Source organism: Schistocerca gregaria, chromosome 2, assembly GCF_023897955.1.
Source record: "Schistocerca gregaria isolate iqSchGreg1 chromosome 2, iqSchGreg1.2, whole genome shotgun sequence".
NCBI lineage: Eukaryota > Metazoa > Arthropoda > Insecta > Orthoptera > Acrididae > Schistocerca > Schistocerca gregaria.
Genome location: NC_064921.1, coordinates 355530510 through 355557140, shown reverse-complemented (window position 1 = coordinate 355557140; position 26631 = coordinate 355530510). Strand labels below are relative to the sequence as shown.

General features: G+C 38.0%; 1 protein-coding gene across 1 annotated transcript in view; it reads right to left on the bottom strand.

Annotated features, from left to right (window-relative positions):
• The window catches only part of LOC126337049 (protein takeout-like), a 177532-nt gene that overhangs the window by 23801 nt on the left and 127100 nt on the right, over positions 1-26631 (bottom strand). Inside the window, exons 3-5 of the mRNA XM_050001373.1 lie at positions 20634-20781; positions 10539-10672; positions 8470-8631 (exon numbers count right to left, since the gene is read on the bottom strand). Of these exons, the coding sequence (XP_049857330.1) occupies positions 8470-8631; positions 10539-10672; positions 20634-20781 (444 nt within the window). The remainder of the gene's footprint in view (positions 1-8469; positions 8632-10538; positions 10673-20633; positions 20782-26631) is intronic.

The window sequence follows — 26631 nt, the reverse complement described above, 5'->3', positions numbered from 1 at the left end:
AAAGGTTTTCTTAAAAGCTGACCAATGAAAATTACTGTATTTCCATTTCTGTGTTCATAATATAAAGTGTTACAAAAAGGTACAGCCAGACTTTCAGGAAACATTCCTCACAAACAAATAAAGAAAAGATATTATGTGGACATGTGTCCGAAAACTCTTAATTCCATGTTAGTGCTCATTTTAGTTTCGTCAGTATGTAAGCTCAATGGAGCACGTTATCATGATTTCATATGGGATACTCTTGCTGTGCTGCTAGAACATGTGCCTTTACAAGTATGACACAACATGTGGTTCTTGCACGATGGAGCTCCTGCACATTTCAGTTGAATTGGTCGTATTCTTCTCAACAACAGATTCGGTGACCGATGGATTGGTAGAGGTGGACCAATTCCATGGCCTCCATGTTCTCCTAACCTCAACCCTCTTGACTTTCATTTATGGGGGCATTTGAAAGCTCTTATCTAGGCAACCTCGGTACCAAATGTAGACTCTTCGTGCTCGTATTGTGGACAACTGTGATACAATATGCCATTCTCCAGGGCTGCATCAGCGTATCAGGGATTCCATGCGACGGAGGGTGGATGCATGTATCCTCACTAACGGAGGATATTTTGAACATTTCCTGTAACAAAGTGTTTGAAGTCATGCTGGTACATTCTGTTGCTGTGTGTTTCCATTCCATGATTAATGTGATTTGAAGAGAAGTAATATGAGCTCTAACATGGAAAGTAAGCGTTTCCAAACACATGTGCACATAACATATTTTCTTTCTTTGTGTGTGAGGAATGTTTCCTGAATGTTTGGCCGTACCTTTTTGTAACACCCTGTATAAATGCACAAGGTTTGTGGAAGACCCACTGTAATCACTGTATGGTGATTAAGATGTCATACACTATACCATATAGACTACATTTAGCAAATAAAAACAAATAAGCCTTGATCCAGAACCGAACCCTCAAACTCCTGCATGATAAGCCAAAACACTATTCACTGCACCAATTGCACAGTAATACTGCTGTCTCTTGATAGAGGTAGTAACTGTACACGTGATTATAGTGTTGCCATATTGCCAGTCCTTAACATCCATTTACGTCCCAAAATATGTGCGGAATGAAATTTTGTGAGAGGCATTTTTATACAGTTAGTATGTAAGGAAGCATGCTGTGAAATAGTGTGAAATAGAAGTGCGCACAATTTTCCTCACCCTATATATAGAGAAGGAGTGGACCCAAAATTGAACCCTGTCGGATTCCTTTTGTATAAACTTTATTTTTTTATTTGTTTGCCGTCACTAAAGTTTTCTACATTTTTTGACATTGTCTGAATTATTAAGCACAATCTTTTGCATTCTGCCTGTTAAGTATGATTCAAACCAGCTGTGTATAAAGCCATTAATTCCATAAAACTTGAGTTCATTTAAGAGAGAAAAATGATCTACACAATCAAATGCCTTGGGAAGACCTCATAAAAATACTAACTGTCTGTGGTATCTCTTTTTAAGGTAGCACTATTTGATGAGTGAGTGTATAACTACCACTCTCAGTTGAGCAAGCCTTCTGGAATCAAAGTTGTGAGATACCAAGTAAATTGTTTCCACTTAAGAGTGTGCTTACTCTCAGATACATTACTGTTTTGAATATTTTGGAAAAAGATGTCAGTAAGGAAACTGGACCATAATTGTTTATGTCTGTCTTGTCACCTTTCTTATTTTAACCTGTTAGGAAAAATTTCTTGTCCCTGTGATGCACTGCTTATATCACTAAGGACATTAGTTATTAAGTTGGAACAAATTTTCAGAATTCCTTAAGAAAGTCACTGAGCCCCAAATGAGCTTTTGCTTTTTAGAATTTTTAGAATTGTATTAATTTCAGTGAATGATGATGATTGGTTTGTGGGCCACTCAACTGCATGGACATCAGTACCTGTACAAAGCCCCAATTTTTAAACAGTCCAATTTTTACACAGTCCAATCCAGCCACTGTCATGAATGATGGTGATAATAATGATGAGGACAACACAAACACCCAGTTCCTGGGCAGAGAAAATCCCCAACCCAGCCGAGAACTGAACCTGGGATGCCGTGATCCAGAAGCAGCAACACTTGCCACCAGGGCACAAGCTACAGACAATTTGAGTGAAGGACGCTGGTGCTGCTTCTAGTTCCTTAAAAGCCATGAAATGACATTTTTAGTATATTCTCTTGCTTCTTCAACTGAACCACTTAATCCTATATTTGTTGTTACATTTAGAAATTGATTGTTAAAAGTACTTTCAACTTGTGAATTATCAGTCTCAACATTGTCATTTACTTCATTTGTTATGGAATCTTGTATGCCAACTGACTGTTCTGTCTCACATTTGACAATGTTCCTTGTAATTTTAATATTACTTTTCACATTATTTATTTCTGTTGGGACATGCATATTCTGGACATTTTAATGACTTACCATAAAATACTACAGTATTTTTGTAGTCTCCAAATCAAATCCCTCTCCCCCTTACATGAGATTTCAATCCCTTTAGTTGCCCACAACTTACTTTCTTTTTTAATGGATCTTCTGGATTATTTTTAGGGAACCAACTTTCAAATACTGACAGAAATCTATCATGGAATAAATTGAATTTGACTTTAGCATCTCTTTCTACACATACCACATCCCACATCAGCCCTTTCAGCTTACTCTTACAACATTCATCCTGTTTTCAACAGATAAAATATACCAACACTCAGAGATTAATTGCACCAATGTGGCAGAATAGATATGTCACAATTTAAACTGCAGGAGTGGTAGATGTGAGTTTTGAATACATGCTACAAGGAATAGAAAGAAGTATTGATACTAGAAAGCATAATCTAGGGAAGAACTCAGAGATGAATTTCTGGCATTTTGTTGAACATCCATTCCAGAAAAATACCATTCTTCTCATAGAATAATTGTGGAAGCTTGCCTATCAGGGGTACATAAAATTCCATGGCTAGTACTATTTATTCAAATTATAATTTATTATTTTGTTGTATTTTTCATTTTTTTAATATGTCAGTTAAAAGATCTGCTGGAAACTTGTGTAATTATGTATTTCTTTACGTCTTCATTGTCAAAACAACGTGTCTCAAAGTCCTTCACTGGTTGTGGAATGATTTAATGACAATTTTAGAATTAATTTTTCATTTAGTTACTAGCTGTTACTATCGAATGTACTTGTACGTCAATAGTTTTGTTATGATGAGTGATGGTGAGTAAGTAAGCTACTGTTTGTGCAATAACGTGAGCTACCCTTACATGTCTGCTTGTTTGGGTAAGCACAGCTCATGATTTGCTCCTCAATCTCCGCTCCCAAGCTGCACCAATGCGTGATGCATTGACATTGGCAGCATCAACGCCAAGCAATGCATACAGAGGTGCACGGGCAGGAGTGCACATCTATGCGCTGTGCATTTGAAATAGGTATGCATTATACATGTACATTATGTAACAAATAGTGTGGAAGTATGAATTAAACACACAGAAAATTGTAGACCTATTGTAGTCATTACTTTGAATAATGTTATAAAGCACACATCAAGCAATAAATGCATTTTCGCAAACATGATAAAAAGGAAAAGTCAAAGGGTAAATATTTTTTAGAAAGAGTAGATATTTTTCTCTAATAACCATAAAATTCTTTAACTCAATAAGTGTCTTGTATTACAAAATGTCTAAAGCAGTCTATGTTCTTCCTCAGGTCCTTACCAAATTTCTATTAAATCATTTAGTGGGTTAGTAATAATAAATTAAAACGTTGTACCTGATGTGATGTGAAAATGAATAGCAAAAGTGTAGTAAGTGATAAACCTTTTTCCTTTCATCATTTTGTGGGAGGGACAGGGGTGCCAGCATAAAAAGGTTTTGTAAAGATTTGAAATTATGTGTAAATTTTGTGCTCTTATCTCAAATACTACATGAATAAAATCTGAGCATTCACATGTTGTGGCCTACTCTTCCTTTTCATACCCACCCCTATGGAAGGTACCTGTTTCTTATCCCCACAGAAATTCTTTTCAGACAGTAAGTGAGATGTGTATGAAGTTTGGCTGAAATCAATCAAGTAGATTCATGGGAAGTATAGAACATATTTTCATACATACATACACACATTTTTATAATACATTTGGCAACATTTTTCTATTATCCAGTTGTGATTAAATAAAGTCTATATGGTATCCTAAGCTATACTCAAGTTATATGTGAAAACCCCATGAAAATTTATCTAGTAGGTTTGGAGATTAGTGTGTTCAAAGACAAACAGACATGATGGTTTTACAGATTTATTATTAGTATGGATTCAGAATTACTAAATATATCATTAAATATAGACAGGAGCACAGACATTTCAGTCAACTGTAATATGTTGGTAATCCACATCTGCATCTACATGTATACTCTGCAAATCACCATGAAGTGCTTGGCAGAGGGTGCATCCCATTGTAGCAGTTATAATGGTTTCTTCCCATTTTATTCTTTTTTGGAGCATGGGAAGAATTATTGTTTGAATTTGTCTGTGGGTGCTGTAATTATTCTAATCTTATTCTCATGATCCCTATGTAAGCAATATGTAAGAGGTTGCAGCCTATTCCTAGAGACTTCATTTAAAGCTGGTTCTTAAAAATTTGTTAGAAGACTTCCTTGGGATAGTTCACATCTATCTTCAAGAGGCTGCCTGTTCTGTTTCTTCAGAATCTCTGTGACAGTCTCCCATGGGTTAAACAAACATGTGACCATTTATGTTGCCCTGCAATATCCCCTGTCAGTCCTATATGGTAGGCGTCCCACACACTTGAGCAATATCCTAGAACCAGTTGCATGAATTATTTGTAAGCAGTCTCATTTGTAGAAGGATTGAACTTGCCCAGTATTCTGCCAATAAACCAATGCCTACAACCTGCTTTAGCCACGTCATCCTATGTGATCATTCCATTTTGTATTCCTACAAAGTGTTACATCCATGCATTTGCATGACTTGGCTTATTCCAGTGGTGACTCATTGATATTACAGTCAAAAGATACTAAGTTTTTTTCATTTTGTTAACTGCACAGTTTTACAGATCTGGACATTTAAAGCAAGTTGTCAATCTTTGCACCACTTTGAAATCTTATCAAGATTTGACAGAACATTTAAGCAGCTTCTTTCAGACAGTACATCATTATAGACAACTGCATCATCTGAGAGGGGGTAACTCAGCTGAAAATTCAGTAATAGGGATTCTGTCAGGCCATGGAGCTTTGTTTGATTTTAATGATTTCAGTTGTTTCTCAACAACACTGGCAATAATTCTTATTTCACTCTTCTGTTCGGTGGCAGTTCTCTTTGGTTTTCCTTTAAAGAATAATTTGAAACCAGTTAAACAGTTTAGCTTTTGCTCTGCTACCCTCTCTTTCAGTTCTGTCTATGGCCTGGACACTAACATTGGTACCGCTAACAGCCTTTACGTATGACCGGCATTTCTTTGGGTTTTGTGAAAGAGCATTTGACAATAGTCTGCTAAAATTGAAGGCTTCACACATAGCTCACTTGATAGCAAATGTGTTTCATTCAGCATATCTCTACCTATACCCTATGCTCTGTTTGACACCAATTATGCAGTAACCTCTGTTTTTAATAACTTCCTTTATCGTGACTGTATGCCATGGAAGGTGTCCCATTGTGTGCTGTTCTACTGAGTGTGTATCTATCCAGTACATGGTCAATTATTCTTTTAAACTTGAGCCACATTTCCTCTATATGCTCATGCCCTGTGCTGAAAATTTCAAGTTCCTTATTGAGATATGACACTACTGATTTTTTATCTAGTTTACTTTCTGCTTGTTTTAGTTGTTTTTGTACTTTTGTGATAATTGTTTCCATAACCATGTCATGGTCACTGATACCAGTTTCAGTGATGATATCCTCAAACAAGTCAGGTCTATTGTTACCATTATATCCAATATTTTCCATCATGAGTGAGGTTCCTAACTATCTGTTCAACATAGTTTTCAGAGAAGGCTTTTAGTAATGTTCCACAGGATGTCTTATCATGTTCACCACTAACAGAACTGTAATTTTCCCAGTTTATTTTTCGATGATTAATGTCTCCACTGATGATTACAGTATTGCTGGGGAACTTACATACAAGTGAACTAAGGTTTTCCCTACAGTTTAAATTGCTATCTTGGTGAATTTGAGTTTCTTGTCTACTGTTACAAATACACCTCCATATCAATAAACACTTAAATATCTCCCAAAAGTCTCACTGTCATCAATTTAAAATTTCCACCAGCTTTCTGTGCCTAGTAATAATGTGGGCTTCATGGCTTTTCAGGAGAGCTTCAGAGTCTGGCACTTTGTTGTGAATGATTTGGTAGTTAACTTTTAGGATTTTAATACTCTCATCTGTGGGATGCATATATTTCAATCCTACACTGATACTTTTGGGTCTCCTACAGCCACAGTTATCTGGATTGAACAAAGAGTTACCTAATCTAAGAAACACTTGTGTGCACCCCACACAGAGTCAGATACCTGAGTAGCAGCTTCAGATGTGTAATGCACACTTCATCCATGTAGGGGGACTACAGTTCTCAACCCCATTTTGCAAGTCTAGGAAGTCACAGCCTAAATTGTCACAGAAACTTCAAACTATCTGAATAAGTCCTTCCACTTCTCTCAGAACCAAAGGGCCACAATCAGTTCTGGGGACAATGTTGCAAATTGTGAGCTTCACTGAAATTCCAAGTGCAAGGCAGGTCTTCTCAGTCTTCTCTGTCAGATGCTGGAATGAACCAAGTATGACATCAGAGCTCAGATGACAGGCATCATTTGTTCCAAGATGCACCACAGTTTGGAATTGTTTGTACCCTGCTCCCTCAATGGCTGCTGGAATAGCCTAGTCAACATGTTGAATGAGACCCCCAGGCATACACACTAAGTGCAACTTGTGTGCTTTCCTGTCCCTTGGTGCCATTTCCCTAAGGCATACCATCATTCACAGTATGTCTGAACTGATGATGATTAATAGATCCCTATCCTTCTGCATTTGCCTCCTCTTGACATCAGACAGAATAGGTTTCTCCACAACAGGTGAAGTGAGTCCCACTGACTCAGTTTCAGTTTCAGTAAAAGACAGCACCTCAGAGTTGTTGGTTAGTGGAACTGGTACAACACCCGAGTCTTCTCTGGCCCCGGTCCAACCTGAACAGGATGTGAAACTCTGCCATTGAAATGCCACTCACAGTCAAATGGATGAGCAATAAAATATTCTGCACTTTCTGCGTAGGAGACAGGACCTACAGGAGAGGATAGTAATTGAGGTATCTTTGGCACCAGTACCCAGGCACGAGACTCTCAGGAGCTCTTCCAACACAACAACCCACAGCTACTGCCAATTATTTGACAGTAGTCAGGGTGATTTCCAGCTGCTTATGAATACCTACCAACTCATTCTGTGTTCAAGCAAAACATTCTCAGTGGAGCTGCGTTTTAGCTGGGCAGTAAATTACTGTGCAATGAACAAATAACTTTAAATTAAGTCTTCTGGCTATATTTTAATCTGTTGGGTTAAAAGGCTGCTAACTCCCTGTTTCTATTAAGGCAACAGAAAAACCTGTGGCAAGTAGAACTAGTTTAGTAAAACTTTTTGTGGTTAATTCTAGTTGTTAACAAACTCAAAAACAGTTAGTTAATTTATGATAAATGTAGATAATATACAGGATTACTCCTTTTTAAGGGTAAACTGTACTTAAAACAAACAGTAACTAAATTAGAAATACTGATTTGCTACCAATTAGATTATGCACAGAACAATGGCAGCTTCTGAAGCTTCTCAAAAATATGTATTTATATGCATTGATATACAAAAAGTTCATGGGTGATATAGTCTCAGGCAGTAACTGCAAAGGAACTGTGAATCACAAACGCTAATTTGCTGTGAAATAAGTTACATATATATATATATATTTTTTTTTTCAAAAGACTCATACTGATAACGTATAAAACTATAGGTTTGTGTCTGAAAATTCTCAAATACAATGGAGTCCTAAAAATCAGAGACCTGCCCCCACTTGTTGTACCTATTACTTTTCATATGAAATTCATTTGCTGTGAATGACCTCAGCACTAAACTTGTAGACTAGTAAGTATGTTTGACCAAGGCAGAACTAAGCAAGTCCTGTGCTTACAATGGCTAACTTCTTGCACAACTACTTCATAATGGAAAATGCAGGTTTCCAGGTAGAAGTCACATTCCAGAAAGCACACTAACAAATGTTTAACACAGTTTTGATTTGTAATGAATGTCCTAAGATTCCTCAGTAATTTCGGAAAGCCATGCCATTTGTTTAAATTTCACATAAATCTTCCATAACCAGTATTAACATATGATACAGATTAAAGCTACATGTTACATATGAGATATTTAATACCTTACTAATTATTATTAAGGGAATGTTCACATACCTAATAATTTGTCACCATTGAAGAGATTATCGAGATGGATGTAGGCACGTGTGACATTGTATTCCAATTTGCTGTTCTTGGGAATGGCAAATGATTTAGTCTCACCATTACGTGTTCGGGACTCAAACCCAAAATCATATATGTAGCGTATCTTCACACCAACTGCAAATGGAATCAGGAATGTGTCAAATACGATAACATCTGTCATGACAGATAAAGAACTGAGTATTCTTATAAGTGAAGTTATTACATTTTGTTGTAGATTATTGGCAAATATTCATCTACCTATAATAATATCCTAAATTTATCGCTTTCCCCAAACATTACATACATTAGTTTGCAGTGTGCTACTGTGAACAAATAGGTCTTTCCATATTCACTCATTCACACAATGTTCAGGGGAACCCAGCATGGCTGAAAAGATTCATGGAAGTGAAAAAAGGACTGCATTTGTACACAAAAGTAAACATTATAAATAATTTTTGTCTGCCACAACAACTATTACCAGCAATCATGATAGTCTGATGATTTTAATCAGTATAGCAAGCTTTATTTTAATAATACAAAAATGGGGGTAAAAATGAATAGTTTATGTGCCCCCAAAGAGTTGACTAATTTCAGTAATACTGGATTTACATTCAGAAGGATGATGGATCAAATCTGCATCCAGCCATCAAGATTTAGATTTTTTCTGATTTCCCTAAATCAGTCCAGCCAAATGCTGGGATGGTTCCTCTGAAAGGGCAAGCCTGATTTCCTTCCTCATCCTTGACACAATCTGAGCTTGTGCTCCATATCTAACAACCTCGATGTCAACAGGATGCTAAACTCAAACTTCCTTCTTTCGTTTCAGTAATAATTGTTTCCATTTGTTTTCTGCTAGCTTATGTTCATTTGCAACTTTGTATTTGTATATAAGTTCATGGGTACCCTGTACATAAGATGGGTGTCTGAATTTAGTATGGTCATTATTTTATGGAGTTCTAACTTTAATCTTCTTTTAATTTTTCATTAATTCAGGGACAGTATTTGTTAATCTGTTTTTTATATATAATCAAAGAAAAAAATCACATGAAATCAAATCATGTGCTGTAACTAAGGTCATCACACAAATGTGGTCAGATGATCGAGGAATATATATCTTTCAGCTAAAAATGAAAAGTTGCATATATCATATATCAGCTAATAGCAATTCTGTTGGAACTGCTTGTCTTTTTCAAGTTCATCTACATGTTGCAAATGAATCTGTATAAAATTTTGCGCTACAGCTGTCGGGGTACTGTTCTTGTCAACCATTCTCTCTAGAAAAAGTGCAGAGACTGCATTGTAGATTTAATTACAGAACTTCAGGTCATTAGACACAATAAATGTTCAAGAAGTTCATAACGGTTACCTATTGCACAGAAGTGAAAATTCTCTGCCTCACTTAGGTATAAACAGCTGCAGGTGAAACTTCAAATGTATTTTTGAAATTCATGACAAATGACTAACCAGGTTTCACTTGCCTTTTACTTTGTTTTTAGACAATGTTATCATATACTCGACAACCAAAATTCTACTCACACTTTGAACAGAAACCCAAAGGACAATGACATTCTTCACTATAGAAAAACTTGGAGGGTGCTTGACTGATGCTCATTCTCACAGAGCATTTTCAGTTGTTCTGCTGGCAGCTACATCTTTAACATCTATGTTAATTCAGAAGCTTTCTTTCTTGACACCCACAGCATGGCATCAGTTAAGTGTGGATCACCCATAGGATGCTCACTGTAGCCTATTATTTTATCAGGTGTAATGCTCTTGATAAACGTCTTGACATATAATCATAGTGTTCATCAGGTCATGTAATGTTATCTTTTGAAAATAATAAGCAGTAAACAGAAACTACCTCTTCTGCCAATGCACTCTCTTTGTAGATTTAGCAGATTTTCCTCCAATTAGTATGTATTTTGAATAATTCTCTTGAGACATCCCACAGAAAATGTTCTTACTCCAACAACTAAATGTATAACGAAATCGTGTTGTTCATTAACATAAATATTAACAGGGAAGTCATTGAATTTACTTACTTAGTGTTATATTGCCTGGCCCATTCCCAACGATGGGCAATAGAAGCACCTTCCCACTTACATTGTATATACAGAGGAGCTCAAGGCGTGGCATTGTTAAATCATACTCCACATGCTGGTTTTTGAGATCAATCCTGAAATTACATACTTTATTACAAAATGGTGAAAGGTTCATCTCAATTTGAGAGAAAATATTTTACAAAGTATTATCACACATGTTTTTGAAGTACAATATGTGAAGGTTAATATGGACATTTACTAGGCTAATGTGGAGTGGAAAATATTCTTGGTATTTTGTAAAGTTTCATATAGTTTAAGCTTTAAACCACTAACCCAGGTCACAACTGTTTCCTTACTTTAATGCCCTGTGCTGGGGACAGAAATCAGTAGATGTTATGTATGTATACAGCGAAAGAAATTATTACAGTTTCGTAAAAATCTAATGATTTATTCAAGAGAAAGAGCTTCACAAATTGAGTAAGTAAATAGCTCATTCGTTCACCTCTGGCCCTTTTGAAAGCAATTCTTTAGCTTGGTGTTGATTGATAAAGTTATTGTATGTCCTCCTGAGGAATACTCTGCCAAATTATAACTCACGCATTAAGAAAGCTGCCCACAATGCTCCAAATGTTCTTAAGTGGGGAGAGATTTGGCGAGCTTGCTAGCCAAGGCAGAGTTTGGTAACCACAAAAATAAGCAGTAGGAACTTTTACCATGTGCAGCAGGACATTATCTTGCTGAAATGTAAGCCCAGGAAGGCTTGCTACGAATGACAACAAAATGGAGCATAGAATATTGTTGATGCACTACTGTGCTGTAAGGTAGCCATGGATGACAACTAAAGGAGTCCTGCTTAGAAAAGAAATGAACCTCAAACCATCACTTCTGGCTGTCAGGCCATATGGTGGGTGACAGTCAGGCTGGTATACCACCACTCTCCAGGGCATCTCTACACACGTCTTTGCTCATAATTGAAAACTGTTATGACCTGATGTACATTTCCCCAGAAAATGATACCATACTTCAGTATTGAATGTACACGAGCAAAGTATACATCCCTAACTGTTTCTGAACTAGTACTGTTGCATAGCTCATTTTTGCTAGTTTTGAATTTAGGGCTGTGATATGAGTGTTCCATTTAAGATTTTCCTGGATATGAATCCCAAGAAATTTAGTTTCATTGACAGCACTAATGTTTTGACTATGGGTTATCTATACATTTTACAGGTTGTGCCAGATTTTTATTTTGATCAGTGTGGAAATTCATCAGTACTGTTTCTGGTAAGTCACTCAGACACTCCTTTTGTAAGATCTTTTGCAGATGCAGTAAGATGTTCTTCATTATTCCCTTCAATCAATAGACTGGTATCATCTGCAAACAATACTGGTTCAGAATCCCTAACGTGTGATGGGAAATCATTAATGTAGACCAAAGAAAGAAAGGAACCTAAACTGGAGCCCTGTGGAACAACATGACTTAGTCCACATGGTTCTGAAAGGTGTACCTGGAGTTCATTTCCTTCAATGTACTTAATTTTAGTTACCTGAGACCGATATTTCAAATATGATTTAATCTACTGATTTGTCACACCTCTTACACCATACCATGCGACCCTCATCAGTAGTATAAAATGATCAACCACATCAAAAGCTTTTGTTAGGTCCAAGAATAAACCTGAGATATTTCTGTGGTTGTCCACTGCATTTATGACATGGTTTATCAGATTGAAAGTGGCAATTTCAATTGATTTCTGTGGTCTGAAGCCATGTTGACGCCCAGAAATTATATTATTCTTGTTGAAGAATGTAATTAGTTTTGAAAGGAACACTTTTTCAATACTTTTCGAAAACCCTGACGACAGAGACACAGGCCTATAGTTACCCATACATTGATGATCACATTTTTTATATAGGGGTATCACTTTTGCCATTTTCAGTTGCTGAGGGAAGACACCACATGATAAGGATGAATTGCATATGTCCAATAAAGGTTAAAGTATTTGTCTTGGTGTTATTTTGTAATATAATCTGGAATATCATCAATACCAGTTGAATACTTACTCTTCAGTGAATTAATGGTATTTAGGAGTTCTGTTGGGCTTACTGGACTGAGGAACATGTATATTTTATTTATTTCAATAGACAAAAGTTATTTCCATGTTGTATTAGGTGGATTTCAAAATTTTTCCTTCAATAATTTTCCAGCAACACTTGCATAGTAAGAATTGAAACTGTTTGCAACTGCCCTAGGGTCAGTGACATTCTTGTCATCATGTGATATCATAATATTTTTGTGAGTTATCTTCTTCCCCGTAAGATCCTGCACAGCTTTCCACATGGACTTAGTTTTATTGGATGACTTCATAATATATTTGTCATTTTCCCTAATTTTTGCCTCCTTTATGACACGTTTCAAAACTAGCTTGTATTTTTTTGAAATAATTAATAAATTCTGAACTGCAGAGAGTTTTTGACTGCAGAAAAGGTTCCCGCTTCCTTTTACAAGATACTCTGATGCCTGGTGTAATCCAGTTTTTGAATCTATCTGTGCTTTTGGAAATAACTTTCCTTGTGGAAAAGCTATGTCAAAATTATGCTTGAAAATGTTCAAAAGATGTTCCATCTTTTCGTTAGTATTAGAAGTATCATATACTTCTCTCCAAGATTGTTCGCTGATTAGGTACTGGAAGTATTCAATATTTTTCCCACTATACATTTTCTATACTGGTCGAAATGTGATTTACAGGCATGGTTAGTAATTGCGATAGGTGGTCACTATAGCCGGTGTCAAAGTTATCTGATGTACACTTGTCCATGTTTACACATACCTGATCAAGGAGAGTGACACTAGTTTTAGTTACTTGTGTTGGGAGCTAACAGTAAGACAAAGATTGTAGACTTTTATAATATTTAAAAACTTTTCCCTGTGAGGGCTATGGCTCAGAAAGTCAATACGTATTAAAATCACCACATAGTGCCACTGTTTTCCCAGTTGTCTTACGTTTGCCTAAAGCAAGGTCCCACTTTTTTGAAAAAAAAAAAACACTTATGTTGCTAACAGATCTATACAATCATAAAATAATAGTTTTTTCAGACATTAACTCAACAGCTAAGATTTCAAAGTCTCTTTCTGAACCAAGTTTGCAAACAGAAGCTATACTCGTATAAACTACATTTTCTTTTACATATACACAAGTTCCCCCATGTTTTGATTCCATTGTACAAAAGCAGTTTGCAAGGTTAAAATGTAATATTTTAAGTACTGAAAATACTCATTTTGTAACCAATGCTCACAAAAACATAACACTGAAACATCTTTCCATTCACTATTGAGGAGTATATTTATTTCATCAACTTTGTTTGTTAATGACTGTCCATTCTGGTGTACAATCTTCAGTCTATATTTGCAATTTAATTCTGCATCACGTTGTTTTTTGTGATACAATCTACTTCCCTAAAAAAATGTCTTTCACCCTTTTTATAAGATATCGCAACTTTCTTTATGACCCATTTGTCCAGATACTTTGGACTGCTTCTATATTAAGCCTATTGTGACTCTGATTTGCTAGACGACAGATTTCAACCAAAAATTGTTTCCCACTGTGATTTAAATGAAGGCCATGGCTGGTGTGCATCGACCTGTCTAACATGCTTACATTATTAAGTTCACATACAGAAACTTTTTGCATACAGCATCTATCTCTTTGTTTACTCTTTCTATTAATTTATTTACACATGACCAAGGAGGAAGGTCGTATCTGTGTGGTTTATTTACAACAGCTATATTTGTGTTGCCTAATTTGGGCAGCACACTTTCAAGAACAGTGATGAGTTCACTACCTTTATCTCTGGCAACATCATTCGCACCTGCACAAATTAGGATACAGTCTTTTGGGTTAAGGTTTTCACATGACTTTACCACTGTTTTTGTCACTTCTGCAATTCCTGCTCCTGGTTTGACAAAGACTTGGACACTTGCGTTAGTTTGCGTATCTGCTACTTTTTCTGCTATCTGACGTCCATGATTATCGGCAAAAATCAACACTTTTTGTTCTTTTTTGCATACTTGAGGCCAGTCGACTGATTTTTTAATCACATTTCTTTGTTTAGGATGCTACATGCGCGAAAAATTTACAGTGCACGGCTGTTGTTGTTTGTAATTATAATCTGGACTCATATATTCCTGATTGACATTGTTTGTGGAATCACGTTTGTCATTATATCTATTTGATGCACTTACTTTATTATTTCCAAGTTTTGTACTGGTTTCCACAGTAGTTCGGGTTCTTCCTTTGATTACATCAGTCGTAGCCGATATTTCTTCCAGGTTCAGACGATGCTCGGTTCGTTGAGTTTTACAGCCAAGATGTTGCAGCTGTTTCTACAATAAGGCTACAGTCCTTTTAAGTTCACTGATTCACTGTTTTTTTTCAGTTAAAATGAGACGATAATCATCGCAATGTTTACATATCGATGTCACTGAAATTGCATTTGCCACGGTTTTTTCACTAGATTTTGATCTTATAATGATTTCGTATGCGTTTTCTGCTTTAACTTCGCAGCAGTAACATTTTCCAGGTCGAACAACGATACTTTTTTTTTTTGCACTGAATACATAAAGAGACATTCTTTTTCACGTTTTTCACGGAACTAGATTTTCGTGATCCTTTTTTCACCGCCATCTTGAAACTATAAGTGAGTTTGTATGTTCATTGAGGGCATTGCAACTTGTTAGTCAGTGACAGCCCAAGCAATGAGTGGACAATGATATGTAGCAGTGCAGAAGAAGACAATATGCTCATGGTGTATGGAGAGTATAGGGAAAGTGCAATTTGTTCTTGAATGGTGTATGCAGCAAGATATCTGAATAGAAGTCAATCATCTCAGCAGTTATTTATCAACCTCTTCAATCAGATACATGAAAGTGGTAGTGTATCACATAGGCAACATAACAAAAGGAAACAAGTGATGACAGAAGAGAAGGAAACTAACGTTCTTGCAGGTGTTGCAGATGATCCAAATATTAGCTCCCACACAATCACACACACAAGGAAGTAAAATGAGATAGGCAAGTGTCATATGCATTCTCCATTGATATCACTACCACATCTGTCTTCATAAAGAGCTGCATGAAAATGATTATGACAATCATGTTAACTTCTGTTACATAGTCATTAAGAGAGGATACTCGAGATATATCAATTGGAGAGAATTGGCATAATATCCCCCAGGTTGGGCATCCAACAACTCTATCAGTCAGTGCCAAGCAGAATTACTATTTGCATAAGGGCATTGGGCATTATTGACTTGTTCAATTTATAAAGCTCTTTCTCTTGAATAAATCATCCAATTTTCTGAAGTTGCAATCATTTATTTGTCTGTACATGTATGTCACATCTACCAATTTCCACCCCATTCCAACCCGTTTGGTTAACTCCTTCATAGTGTGGCAATTTTTCCCTACTTAGAGTCTGTTGAAAGCAACAGGTATAGTTAATCTCTGAAGAAATGTGTAAAGCTGTTTCACAGGATCATCAGGCAGTGATTGATATCATTAATTCAATAGACAGATGAAACAATTAAATAGGATAATGTAATTGCATATATCCAAAAAAACATTTGTTTCTCATTTTTATAAGTTAAAATAATGCTTGGGAAGCAGTTAGTGATTAAATTACATCATCTATTTATCTGTGTTAATGGCAGTTGAGCTCTGTGGCTCTCAAATAAAGTAAATGATTAAATACACTGTCCACTCTCAAATTCTGGAATAAGAATGTGCTCAACATTGAATAAACAACTAAGATATATTGTATGAAATATTGATTTTATGGAGCATTATATAAAAACAAATGAAGGTGGATAAGAGCAATTGAACAAGGGAAATTAACTGATCAAAAATTGTATAATTACTTATAAAAACTTTTGCACCACAAAAGAAAAAATTTAAATTACAATCATAGTAGTTGGTCTTCATATATCAAAGTTAGTCATTTGAGAGTCTATTTTCCTATCCAGAAATTCCGATACAGAAATTCTGTAGAGCACTTGCCCGGAAAGGCATAGGTCCCGAGTTCGAGTTGCAGCCTGGCACACAGTTTTAACCTGCCAGGAAGTTTTTTTAATTATTTTCCTCTTGGTTGGTAGACAAATTTTGATTTAAATATAATTCTAGCAGAAGTTGTAAATTACTACAGCATCATATTTGATAAATCAAAATACAAATCATGTGAAAGTCATACACAAAATGGTTAACAGAAAAAAAGAGCTCATCCCAAATGATGACCAAAAATGAATTACATAAATGGCATGAGCCCTAATCAGTTTACAGAATATCTTGTTTATATCTTTCTCTGCTAGGATACAGAGGAAATTTGTTTTGAAGCATGCTATTCCAATGTTTCCGCACGTAAATAAAAGAAGGATCCATAGCAACACAGACTGCATATAGCACTTTTTCAATAGCAAAAGGATATGCTGTGACCCACAGGTTTAAGAATGACTACAGAAATTCTGGGGTACAGGGTGAAGCTACACAAAGAACAATTAACATTTCTAAATATTTCCTGTAAGGACCTGTAAAGTGACAGAAAAGTTTATTTGTTCAGGAGAACTTTGTTAGTTCACAGGATTACTTGCAAATTTTTGAGAACTCCCTGATGTGAATAATGTACTACTTTAATATATTTATTAATATCTCCTTAATAATATCCAATTTTAGAATGAATTAATGGTAAGAAAAGTCTTTCAGGTCCTGTAACATTTTAGGTAGCACATATGAGGTAAACGCTGCATCTGGCAAAGAATGGCATACACTACCTACAAATTAGCAAGCATAACTTGAAAAAAAATACTAATACTAATAATGATTAACATGCATTACACAAAGAGAAGAAAATTTTTGAGAAGAATGATTGAATATCTTTGCAGATTAGTGATATTCCCATAGAAGACTGGATCTAAATAAACAATAAATAACCAGTTTTCAATTTATTAGACAGTGGCAGATACGTATAATTTATACATCCTGTCGACATCTTCCAGAACCTCATTGACTCTCTTTCTGCGTGTCTCGTAGCAGTCCACGCTGCAGAAGGTAATTTATTCAAGCTTTTGACAGGTAGTCACATTAATATGACTGGACAGGGTATAGGAGAAACCTTCAGGAAATAAACTACTATGGGAAACTATAAATACACTACTGGAAATGGAAAAAAGAACACATTGACACTGGTGTGTCAGACCCACCATACTTGCTCCGGACACTGCGAGAGGGCTGTACAAGCAATGATCACACGCACGGCACAGCGGACACACCAGGAACCGCAGTGTTGGCCGTCGAATGGCGCTAGCTGCGCAGCATTTGTGCACCGCCGCCGTCAGTGTCAGCCAGTTTGCCGTGGCATACGGAGCACCATCGCAGTCTTTAACACTGGTAGCATGCCGCGACTGCGTGGACGTGAACCGTATGTGCAGTTGACGGACTTTGAGCGAGGGCGTATAGTGGGCATGCGGGAGGCCGGGTGGACGTACCGCCGAATTGCTCAACACGTGGGGCGTGAGGTCTCCACAGTACATCGATGTTGTCGCCAGTGGTCGGCGGAAGGTGCACGTGCCCGTCGACCTGGGACCGGACCGCAGCGACGCACGGATGCACGCCAAGACCGTAGGATCCTACGCAGTGCCGTAGGGGACCGCACCGCCACTTCCCAGCAAATTAGGGACACTGTTGTTCCTGGGGTATCGGCGAGGACCATTCGCAACCGTCTCCATGAAGCTGGGCTACGGTACCGCACACCGTTAGGCCGTCTTCCGCTCACGCCCCAACATCGTGCAGCCCGCCTCCAGTGGTGTCGCGACAGGCGTGAATGGAGAGACGAATGGAGACGTATCGTCTTCAGCGATGAGAGTCGCTTCTGCCTTGGTGCCAATGATGGTCGTATGCGTGTTTGGCGCCGTGCAGGTGAGGGCCACAATCAGGACTGCATATGACCGAGGCAGACAGGGCCAACACCCGGCATCATGGTGTGGGGAGCGATCTCCTACACTGGCCGTACACCTCTGGTGATCGTCGAGGGGCCACTGAATAGTGCACGGTACATCCAAACCGTCATCGAACCCATCGTTCTACCATTCCTAGACCGGCAAGAGAACTTGCTGTTCCAACAGGACAATGCACGTCCGCATGTATCCCGTGCCACCCAACGTGCTCTAGAAGGTGTAAGTCAACTACCCTGGCCAGCAAGATCTCCGGATCTGTCCCCCATTGAGCATGTTTGGGACTGGATGAAGCGTCGTCTCACGCAGTCTGCACGTCCAGCACGAACGCTGGTCCAACTGAGGCGCCAGGTGGAAATGGCATGGCAAGCCGTTCCACAGGACTACATCCAGTATCTCTACGATCGTCTCCATGGGAGAATAGCAGCCTGCATTGCTGCGAAAGGTGGATATACACTGTACTAGTGCCGACATTGTGCATGCTCTGTTGCCTGTGTCTATGTGCCTGTGGTTCTGTCAGTGTGATCATGTGATGTATCTGACCCCATGAATGTGTCAATAAAGTTTCCCCTTCCTGGGACAATGAATTCACGGTGTTCTTATTTCAATTTCCAGGAGTGTAGATCTTGATAGAATATATTATTCACAAATGGCTTAAAAATATATGATATTGATATTGACCTGCTGGTAGTCAATATATCAAAGATAGTAGCTTAGCTTGAAAGAAGTGACAGAAAACATATTGAAACAAAAAATACAGATAGAAGCAGGTGGGGAGATTGTAAGAACACGAAGTTGTAATCTGAAACTAAACAAAAGAGAAAATACAAAAAAAAGGTAGGGAAATATTAACAGAGAAAAGCAACAGCTAAATAAGGTGGAATCTCAAGCAGAAAGGATAGGAAGAAAATCTATGGTAGAAAATACAGAAGCGGAAGAAAACAAAATAATTTAAGTGAAATGAAATGAATGAAGAGTAGTAGGTGCGTGTTTCAAATCCAGCTGTAACTGACATTCATTAGCAATAGTGCTGTGAGGAGGTACTCAAGTTTCTCATATGCTGAAAGAAATACCGACATCCATGCTGAAATATATCGTTCTGTGGTGAACAACTGGATATTAGGATGTGATTGTACAGACACTTTGTCAAAGGCTGCTGACAAATATGTGTATGAAGCAGTTCTATCCAGTTCACGCATACTTCATTAGCCAACTGGAATATGCTTTTGAATAAGCACACAGTTCTAATTACGTAATATTATAAAATGAGATTAATCGTGAAATAATAGGTAGTACTGACTCAACAAGAGAAACTTGAAGGTAACTTATGTTAATTGTTTTCTTGAAAGCGAAGTTCAGAAATTCGTCACAAAAAAATGATGAACTATGATATGCCACAACAGCTCATGTTTCCAAAAGAATGGGTTCTCCCACCTTCTTAAACTGTTATAACAATTTTTCCATCAAAATAGATACAACAGAAGAACTACGAATGAACTGTAGCTCTACACAGAAGCTGCGATATATACTACAGTATTTGTTGTTACATGATGAAATCCGTACTTACTTTGTTCCATGTTCAGTTATTGCATTTTAGTATTTGCACGTGAAGCTAAACTAGAGAAACACAAATCTGATCAAATGATGATTGGAAACCTACTGTAATTTATGCCCATATTGACGTGCAAAAGTGAATTCATTATGTGTTTGTGGAACATCTCTTTCTATGAATAAAATGCTTAATTTGTTATCGTCTTCTAGCATGTTAAAGATTATGAGAGAATTTTGACTTCCAGTTTGGATCAAATACTATTGAAAGAACTGCTGATTCCAGAATTTTCAAATGAAAAAAAAGTGTGAACAATTGTCATCCTAACGAATGTCCCCGAGCATAACACAAAAAATGCTAAGTAGCTCATCCATAAGATTTTTGTTATTCCTTACTACTACAAGCACTAAGGTAGGTATATCTGTTGATACAGTATATTTTAGTTGCACTTGTTAGTTAAAATTTATTCTAAGAAACTCTTTAGAGTTAGAAACGTTATACATTTTCGTAATTGTAGAAAATTTTGTGCCTCAAGCTCAGCAGCATACCTAACTTCATCGATACTTGTGTCAGCAAGCCCATAGACGGTTCCGTTGTTGGCAGTGAAGGCCAGCCCCAGTGGCCCCGAGCCTTCGTCCACAGCCAGCTTATCGATGCGCAACGGGTTCAGCGATGGGATACGGTACTGACGGTCCCCTGCAACAACACCAAGGCACGTCACCATAGCGTGGATAAACTGTATTGCCGGAGAGTGCAGTACACAGAAAGGAAAGCAAATTGTGGAAGTTTATAAATATATGTCCCTTCTGCAACAGGTAGACACAAAATTTTAATTTTCGTCTTGAAAAATAAAATTACGTACTTTTGTTTTTTGTTTGTTTGGAGGTTTATAACGGTAGTCATGGTATACAGTGATGTGTCTGTCACAAAGTCGTAGCATGTCACTACAGGAATTATAAGGGGCAATCAAACAATTTTCGTTTGAAGGCCGTACAACCATAACTGCTTTGTCAGTCAGGTAAAATCGGCTTGAGCGTTGAAGTAATCATTCCGCTAACGCACCAGGTTAGAAATAACTTTTGGGAAAACACCATGCCCTGCTGCTTGAAGAAATCCTTAAGTGATAATTAATTGAAACGTTCAGCTGCCGACAGGTGATGTTGATATACATCGATGGGGACAGATGAAAATGTGTGCCCCGACCGGGACTCGAAACTGGGATCTTCTGCTCACATGGCAGACGCTCTATCCATCTGAGCCACCAAGGACACAGATGAATAGCGCGACTGCAGGGACTTTCCCTTGCACGCTCCCCGTGAGACCCACATTCCCAATTGTCCACAATCTACATACGTAATGTTCCTAATAGTAGCACTGTTCATCTGTGTCACCGGTGGCTCAGATGGATAGAGCATCTGCCATGTAAGCAGGAGATCCCGGGTTCGAGTCCCACTCGGGGCACACACTTTCAGCTGTCCCCATCGTGGTATATCTACAACACCTGTCGGCAGCTGAGGGTTTCAATTAATTATCGTTTATCCTAGAGAAGCTGCACGGTCATCAGTAGTATCTGTTCTTTCAGGAACAGTTGCTATCTTTAAATCCATAACTGCCTGGTGCACATTCTCGTTCCACAGTAATAGTCGACCCTCCAAAGCGTTTTTTAAGGGGCCGAATGAGTGAGAATTCCACGGCGATAGATCAGGGTGGGTGCTCGAGTTTCTCTCAGCTGAGTTGGCGTAACTTCTGCTTTATATTAACGATAGACGGACGTGAGTTATCATGAAGCAGCAACATCCGTTGTCGCACACCATTCCACAACAGAGGTTTTCGACAGACATGCTGGCCCATGCACATTCTTCGTTCTCCAGTGAATGGCTACCGGTGTTCGTCTTTCCACAGCCAAGAAAAGAATAAAAGCAGGTCGGTCCTGTTCGGACGCGTTTGATAATAACGTCGCACCTTTCCACATTTACCTCACGCACATCGGAAAGACATGATGCCGCATTGATCCCTTGCGTATATGTCAGTGCATATGTATTTGCGCATCAGAGTCGCTCTGCGTTGCATATACTCTGTAGTGTAGCCCCCAAACGGAAAATTTTTGCTCACCCTCTTACAAAACAAAATAGCGCAGCCTTTTAATAGGAAGGAGACCGGCTGAACCAGTTTGCTAGTCCGACCACCGAACAATGGCATTCCGTGCAAGAACGAGGACTGTATTGTTGCCGGTTCCAAGCGACAGTTTCGGTAAGCGCAGTTTCTGATGAAAGCATGTATCCCGCAATTTCTGTGTCTCGTTTGCTTGTGTTCAATTTGTCGCTCAGCGTCACTGTGAGTCATGACAACCAGCGACAAATGGAATAAAAATTCACTAAATAGCTCTATACGGCCACGTATAACGCTCCCATTGCGTACAACATTCGCAGCAGAGCGCTCAGAACACCAATGAACACGAGACGTAGGTGTGCAGAACAAGCCTAAATTCGATCGCCATCGTTCGTGACTCCAACGCAACGGTGTACTAGGCGTGCAGAATGTTCCAGCGAATACAACAAAATTCAAATAAGTAATTTTATTATTTCGGAATAGTAATTAAATCTAATTAAATAAATATGAGACGCCTCATATAGAAGAACAGTAATTAAAAGTTCTTAAGCCCGTAGATGATTTGGTTGTGCGGTAAAGACGCCTAAGCAGCCAGGGCAAGTAAAGAGCAAGTTATCACTTCGTTTTATTCTCTCGTAGATGGCTGCAGTCTAGTGGCGAACATGTAAAACTATTGGAAGGGACTTCAGCAAGTTTATTGGCGATAGCTGCACGTGCTCCTCTGCAATGAAATATTTTGTGTTTTCTGATGTAAGGCAACTGATAAATTATTTTTCATGTTTGAAAAATATATGCAGGGTGAAGGAAAATTGGCGCACTAGGGCTTCAGAACGGGATTTCTCACCTTCTAGCAATATAAAAACGTCTCTCACAAGATTTCGTCCTCCGCATATTTCGGCCAGTAAACGGACGTTAGAGACAGACAATCTGGCAACACTGTAACCACATATACAGTGATGACCTCTGTCAGAAGGCTGCAATCGAGTTGTGCAGTTGGTGTATTGTATAACGTTTTGGGCTAACATGCAGGAGGTCGAGAGTTCGATCAAGTAGTCTGCGTGGTACGGTATTTGGCGTCTTAATCGTCATACAGAAATTACAGTGGGTCTTCTACAAGACATTTTCAGTTATGTGCTACTAACACACAAATGGAAATACAATCGTTTTCGTTGATCACCTTTCAAAGAAAACTTTTGTATGATGTGGAAGCAAATTGTTACGCGCCACTGCATCTACTATATTTCAAACTTGTTTTGTACGTACCCATCCCCAATGGTCCCACCGATTAATACCAACTGTTATCCTTACAACATTCAGGTCCAGCACATTTCGTTAGGATCTTACGCCACCAGTAGGGCTAGCAACGTGCTTTGCAAATAATTTCGATGGGACCATTGGGGGAGAGTACACACAAACCAGGTGTGGTATTGGTAGGTGCAGTGACGCAAAGGAATTGGAGTCCACGAGCTGCGAAAGGCTTCTTTAAAAGCTAAGCAATGAAAACGATTGCAATTCAATTTCTGTGTTTGTAGTATGTAGCTGCAAATGTTCTGTAGGAGACCCACTGTAATCTCTGTATGACGATTAAGACGGCAGGTACTGTACACGCAGACTACTTTTCCAAATAAAACAAATAAGTCTCAACCCATAATCGAACCATCGCCCTCCTCTATGTTAACCCAAAACTCTATCCACCGCACCGACTGCCCAGCACTGATGTATTTGCTGACATAGGCAGTTAGCGTACACGTGATTACAGTGTTGCCAGATTGCCGATCTTTAACGTCTATTTAGTGCCCCAAATAGACGCAGGACGATATTTTGTGACGGACAATTTTGTATTGCCAATGTATGTACTCGCGCTGTGCACAGTCCGAGTGCGCGAAATTTGTCTTCACACTGTATATTGGGATATACTGAGACAGTTAATTGCTAAAATGCTGGTAAAGCGATATATATATTTAGCCATCGAAGCCACGGGTTTACGAATTGTTTATGTTACGGCATTTTCATAGCTGAGCGACGTTAACCAAAACGTTAACTTTGCTAACAGTCAATGTTTTGCCAAAAAAGTTAACCTCGGTAAATGTTAAAGCATTGCTCTACAGGAGATTTATCGGAAGTTAAAGTCAATCGTTAAGTCGTAACTGCGGATACCAACGAGTACGTAATAATCGTAATATGTCTATTGTTAAAGTGACGTCTGTCTGTGCATTAGGCTTTAAAGGTCTGTACAAGAAAGACTACAAAACCGTTCATTAAAATAAAAGATAATATTATCTTTCTTGTCAAAATGAAGTTTCTCGCAGTAATGGTTCGTACTCGTAGGTAGGCTAGTTTGAATTTCAATGAAAAACTATCTACTTATTTAATATGATGTTGCTTTAATCGAATGTGTCCATCAACGATACGTCTGCCCAATTTTCTCCTCGAAATTGAAATATTGTTAGCGTTTAAAGATTTTATTTGCTGCTCAAAGGACTTCCACTTGACGGCGTGTAAAGGAATCACGTACGTGACAAAAAATTTGCTACGCGTTGGTCCACACTAGTTTTGGGACACGCTGCTGCCAGTTGCTGCACTGCCAAAAGACTGTGCAAAGCTCCTCTGTTATCTGAGTACTACCACTGGCTCCGCTGTCTGTAGAGTCTATCTGAATGCCCAAGATTTATTTCTCACATTGGCTTTCCTCGAGCTGACCCTGCCTTCGCTGTTTCACTGTGCATACTGCGATTCATCTGCTCTCCTTATGGGTTGTTTCAAATAGCTAACCCTTAAGTTGTTCCATAACCCGTAAGGTGGGGTCACCGGGACCCCAATATTTCCCTGTTAATGTGCAGTTAAAAACAAAACCATTTTTTACAACCAAACATCGTATGTAAAGGTATCTAAATCGGATTGAACACAATAACTGTAAATTTATATTTTATAGAGGAGTATATTTTACAAAAGGCAAAACTGTAAAAATTAAAATTACAAAATGTTAAACATTAAAATTAAAACATGTGTACAAGAAAAATCATGAAAAATAGTAATTGATTTCTGTTATTTACTATATAAGGAACATTAAAAAATTCGACAAAAGATAATTTTAAAAAGTATTATACAAATCACAAACACTATTACAGTCAATTTTCAGAGACACTCTTGGCATAATCCATGCATATTGGTGTATTGCAACGAGCACAGTAAACCTTTGCTGTTTTATCCCTGCTGCTTGGGCACTTCCCACACCTTGTTCTTTTACCAGCTACAGCTGAGGGCTTTCGGATTTGGTAATTTACCAACCTGGCAATCGATTGCCTAAGATCACGCGGAAAGTGCAAATTGGTGACCCTGCTCTGAAGTTGCGGTTCAACCAGCTGCCTCACCAAATTTTTAATAAAATCAAACCTTGATAATTGTCTATTTTCCGGCAATGATGAATAAATCACATATGAATTTACAGAAGAAGTATTCAACATTGCGTAAAAAAACAGTAAGGGGTCATCTCCTGTTTCTTCTGTTTGTAGAGTATACTGTGCACTTATCGTCAAGAGCATTGATTCCTCCTTTAGCGGCATTATAATGATGTATTATTTCAGGGTTTCCAGTTTCGGCAGTAACAATAGCTCTGTGATGCATCAAGGAAACTAAAACCACTGCCTTTCTTGATTTGGGGAACATAGTATACTAGAGTCATATTTTCCCCAAAGTCAAAAACTGATATTCCTGATTTCCTTGCTTTTGAGGGAACAAATTCCTTTCGGATTTCTTTTTTATTTTTCTTCAAAGTCCCAACATAAGTATTGCCCCTTTTCCTCGTCTCCTCACAACTTCAATGGATGAGAACCAATTATCAGCCGTGATATTGCGGTTGGTTTCTTCGATTGATTTTGTCAACTTACGGGCAGCCTGCGTTAGTTTTGACAATATTTCTCCTGACAAAATATTACTATCACGTCCTTTGGCAGCATAAACGTATCCATCCAAAAAAAAAAAAAAAAAAAAAAAAAAGAGTTTTTGCATCACTGATTGAAAGAATTTTTATACCTTATTTTCTTGGCTTATTTGGAATATACATTCTAAATTTACACCTGATTCGAAAGACAATAAGCATTTCATCGATGGTCACTAATAGAATAGTTTTCTTTAAAACTTTTTAAAAATAGATTAAGTATATGAGAAATTGCTGCGTTTGGGTCTGTTTTTGTACGCTCTTGTCTAGTAATTGAGTCGTTGAAACGGAGGGCAGCTAAAACTATTGCAGATCTTTTCTCTGACATAGCGCATCTGAAAATTGCTCTGCCAGTCCCGTTAGTTGCAAATACTGAGTTCAAATCCTCGCCATTTGATTTGAAAATGGCCGTGGAAAAGAGAAAGCCAAGGAATGCTTTTAACTCCACAATATCAATATCTGCTGCCAAACATTTGTTATCTGTAAAGTTATTTCTTATG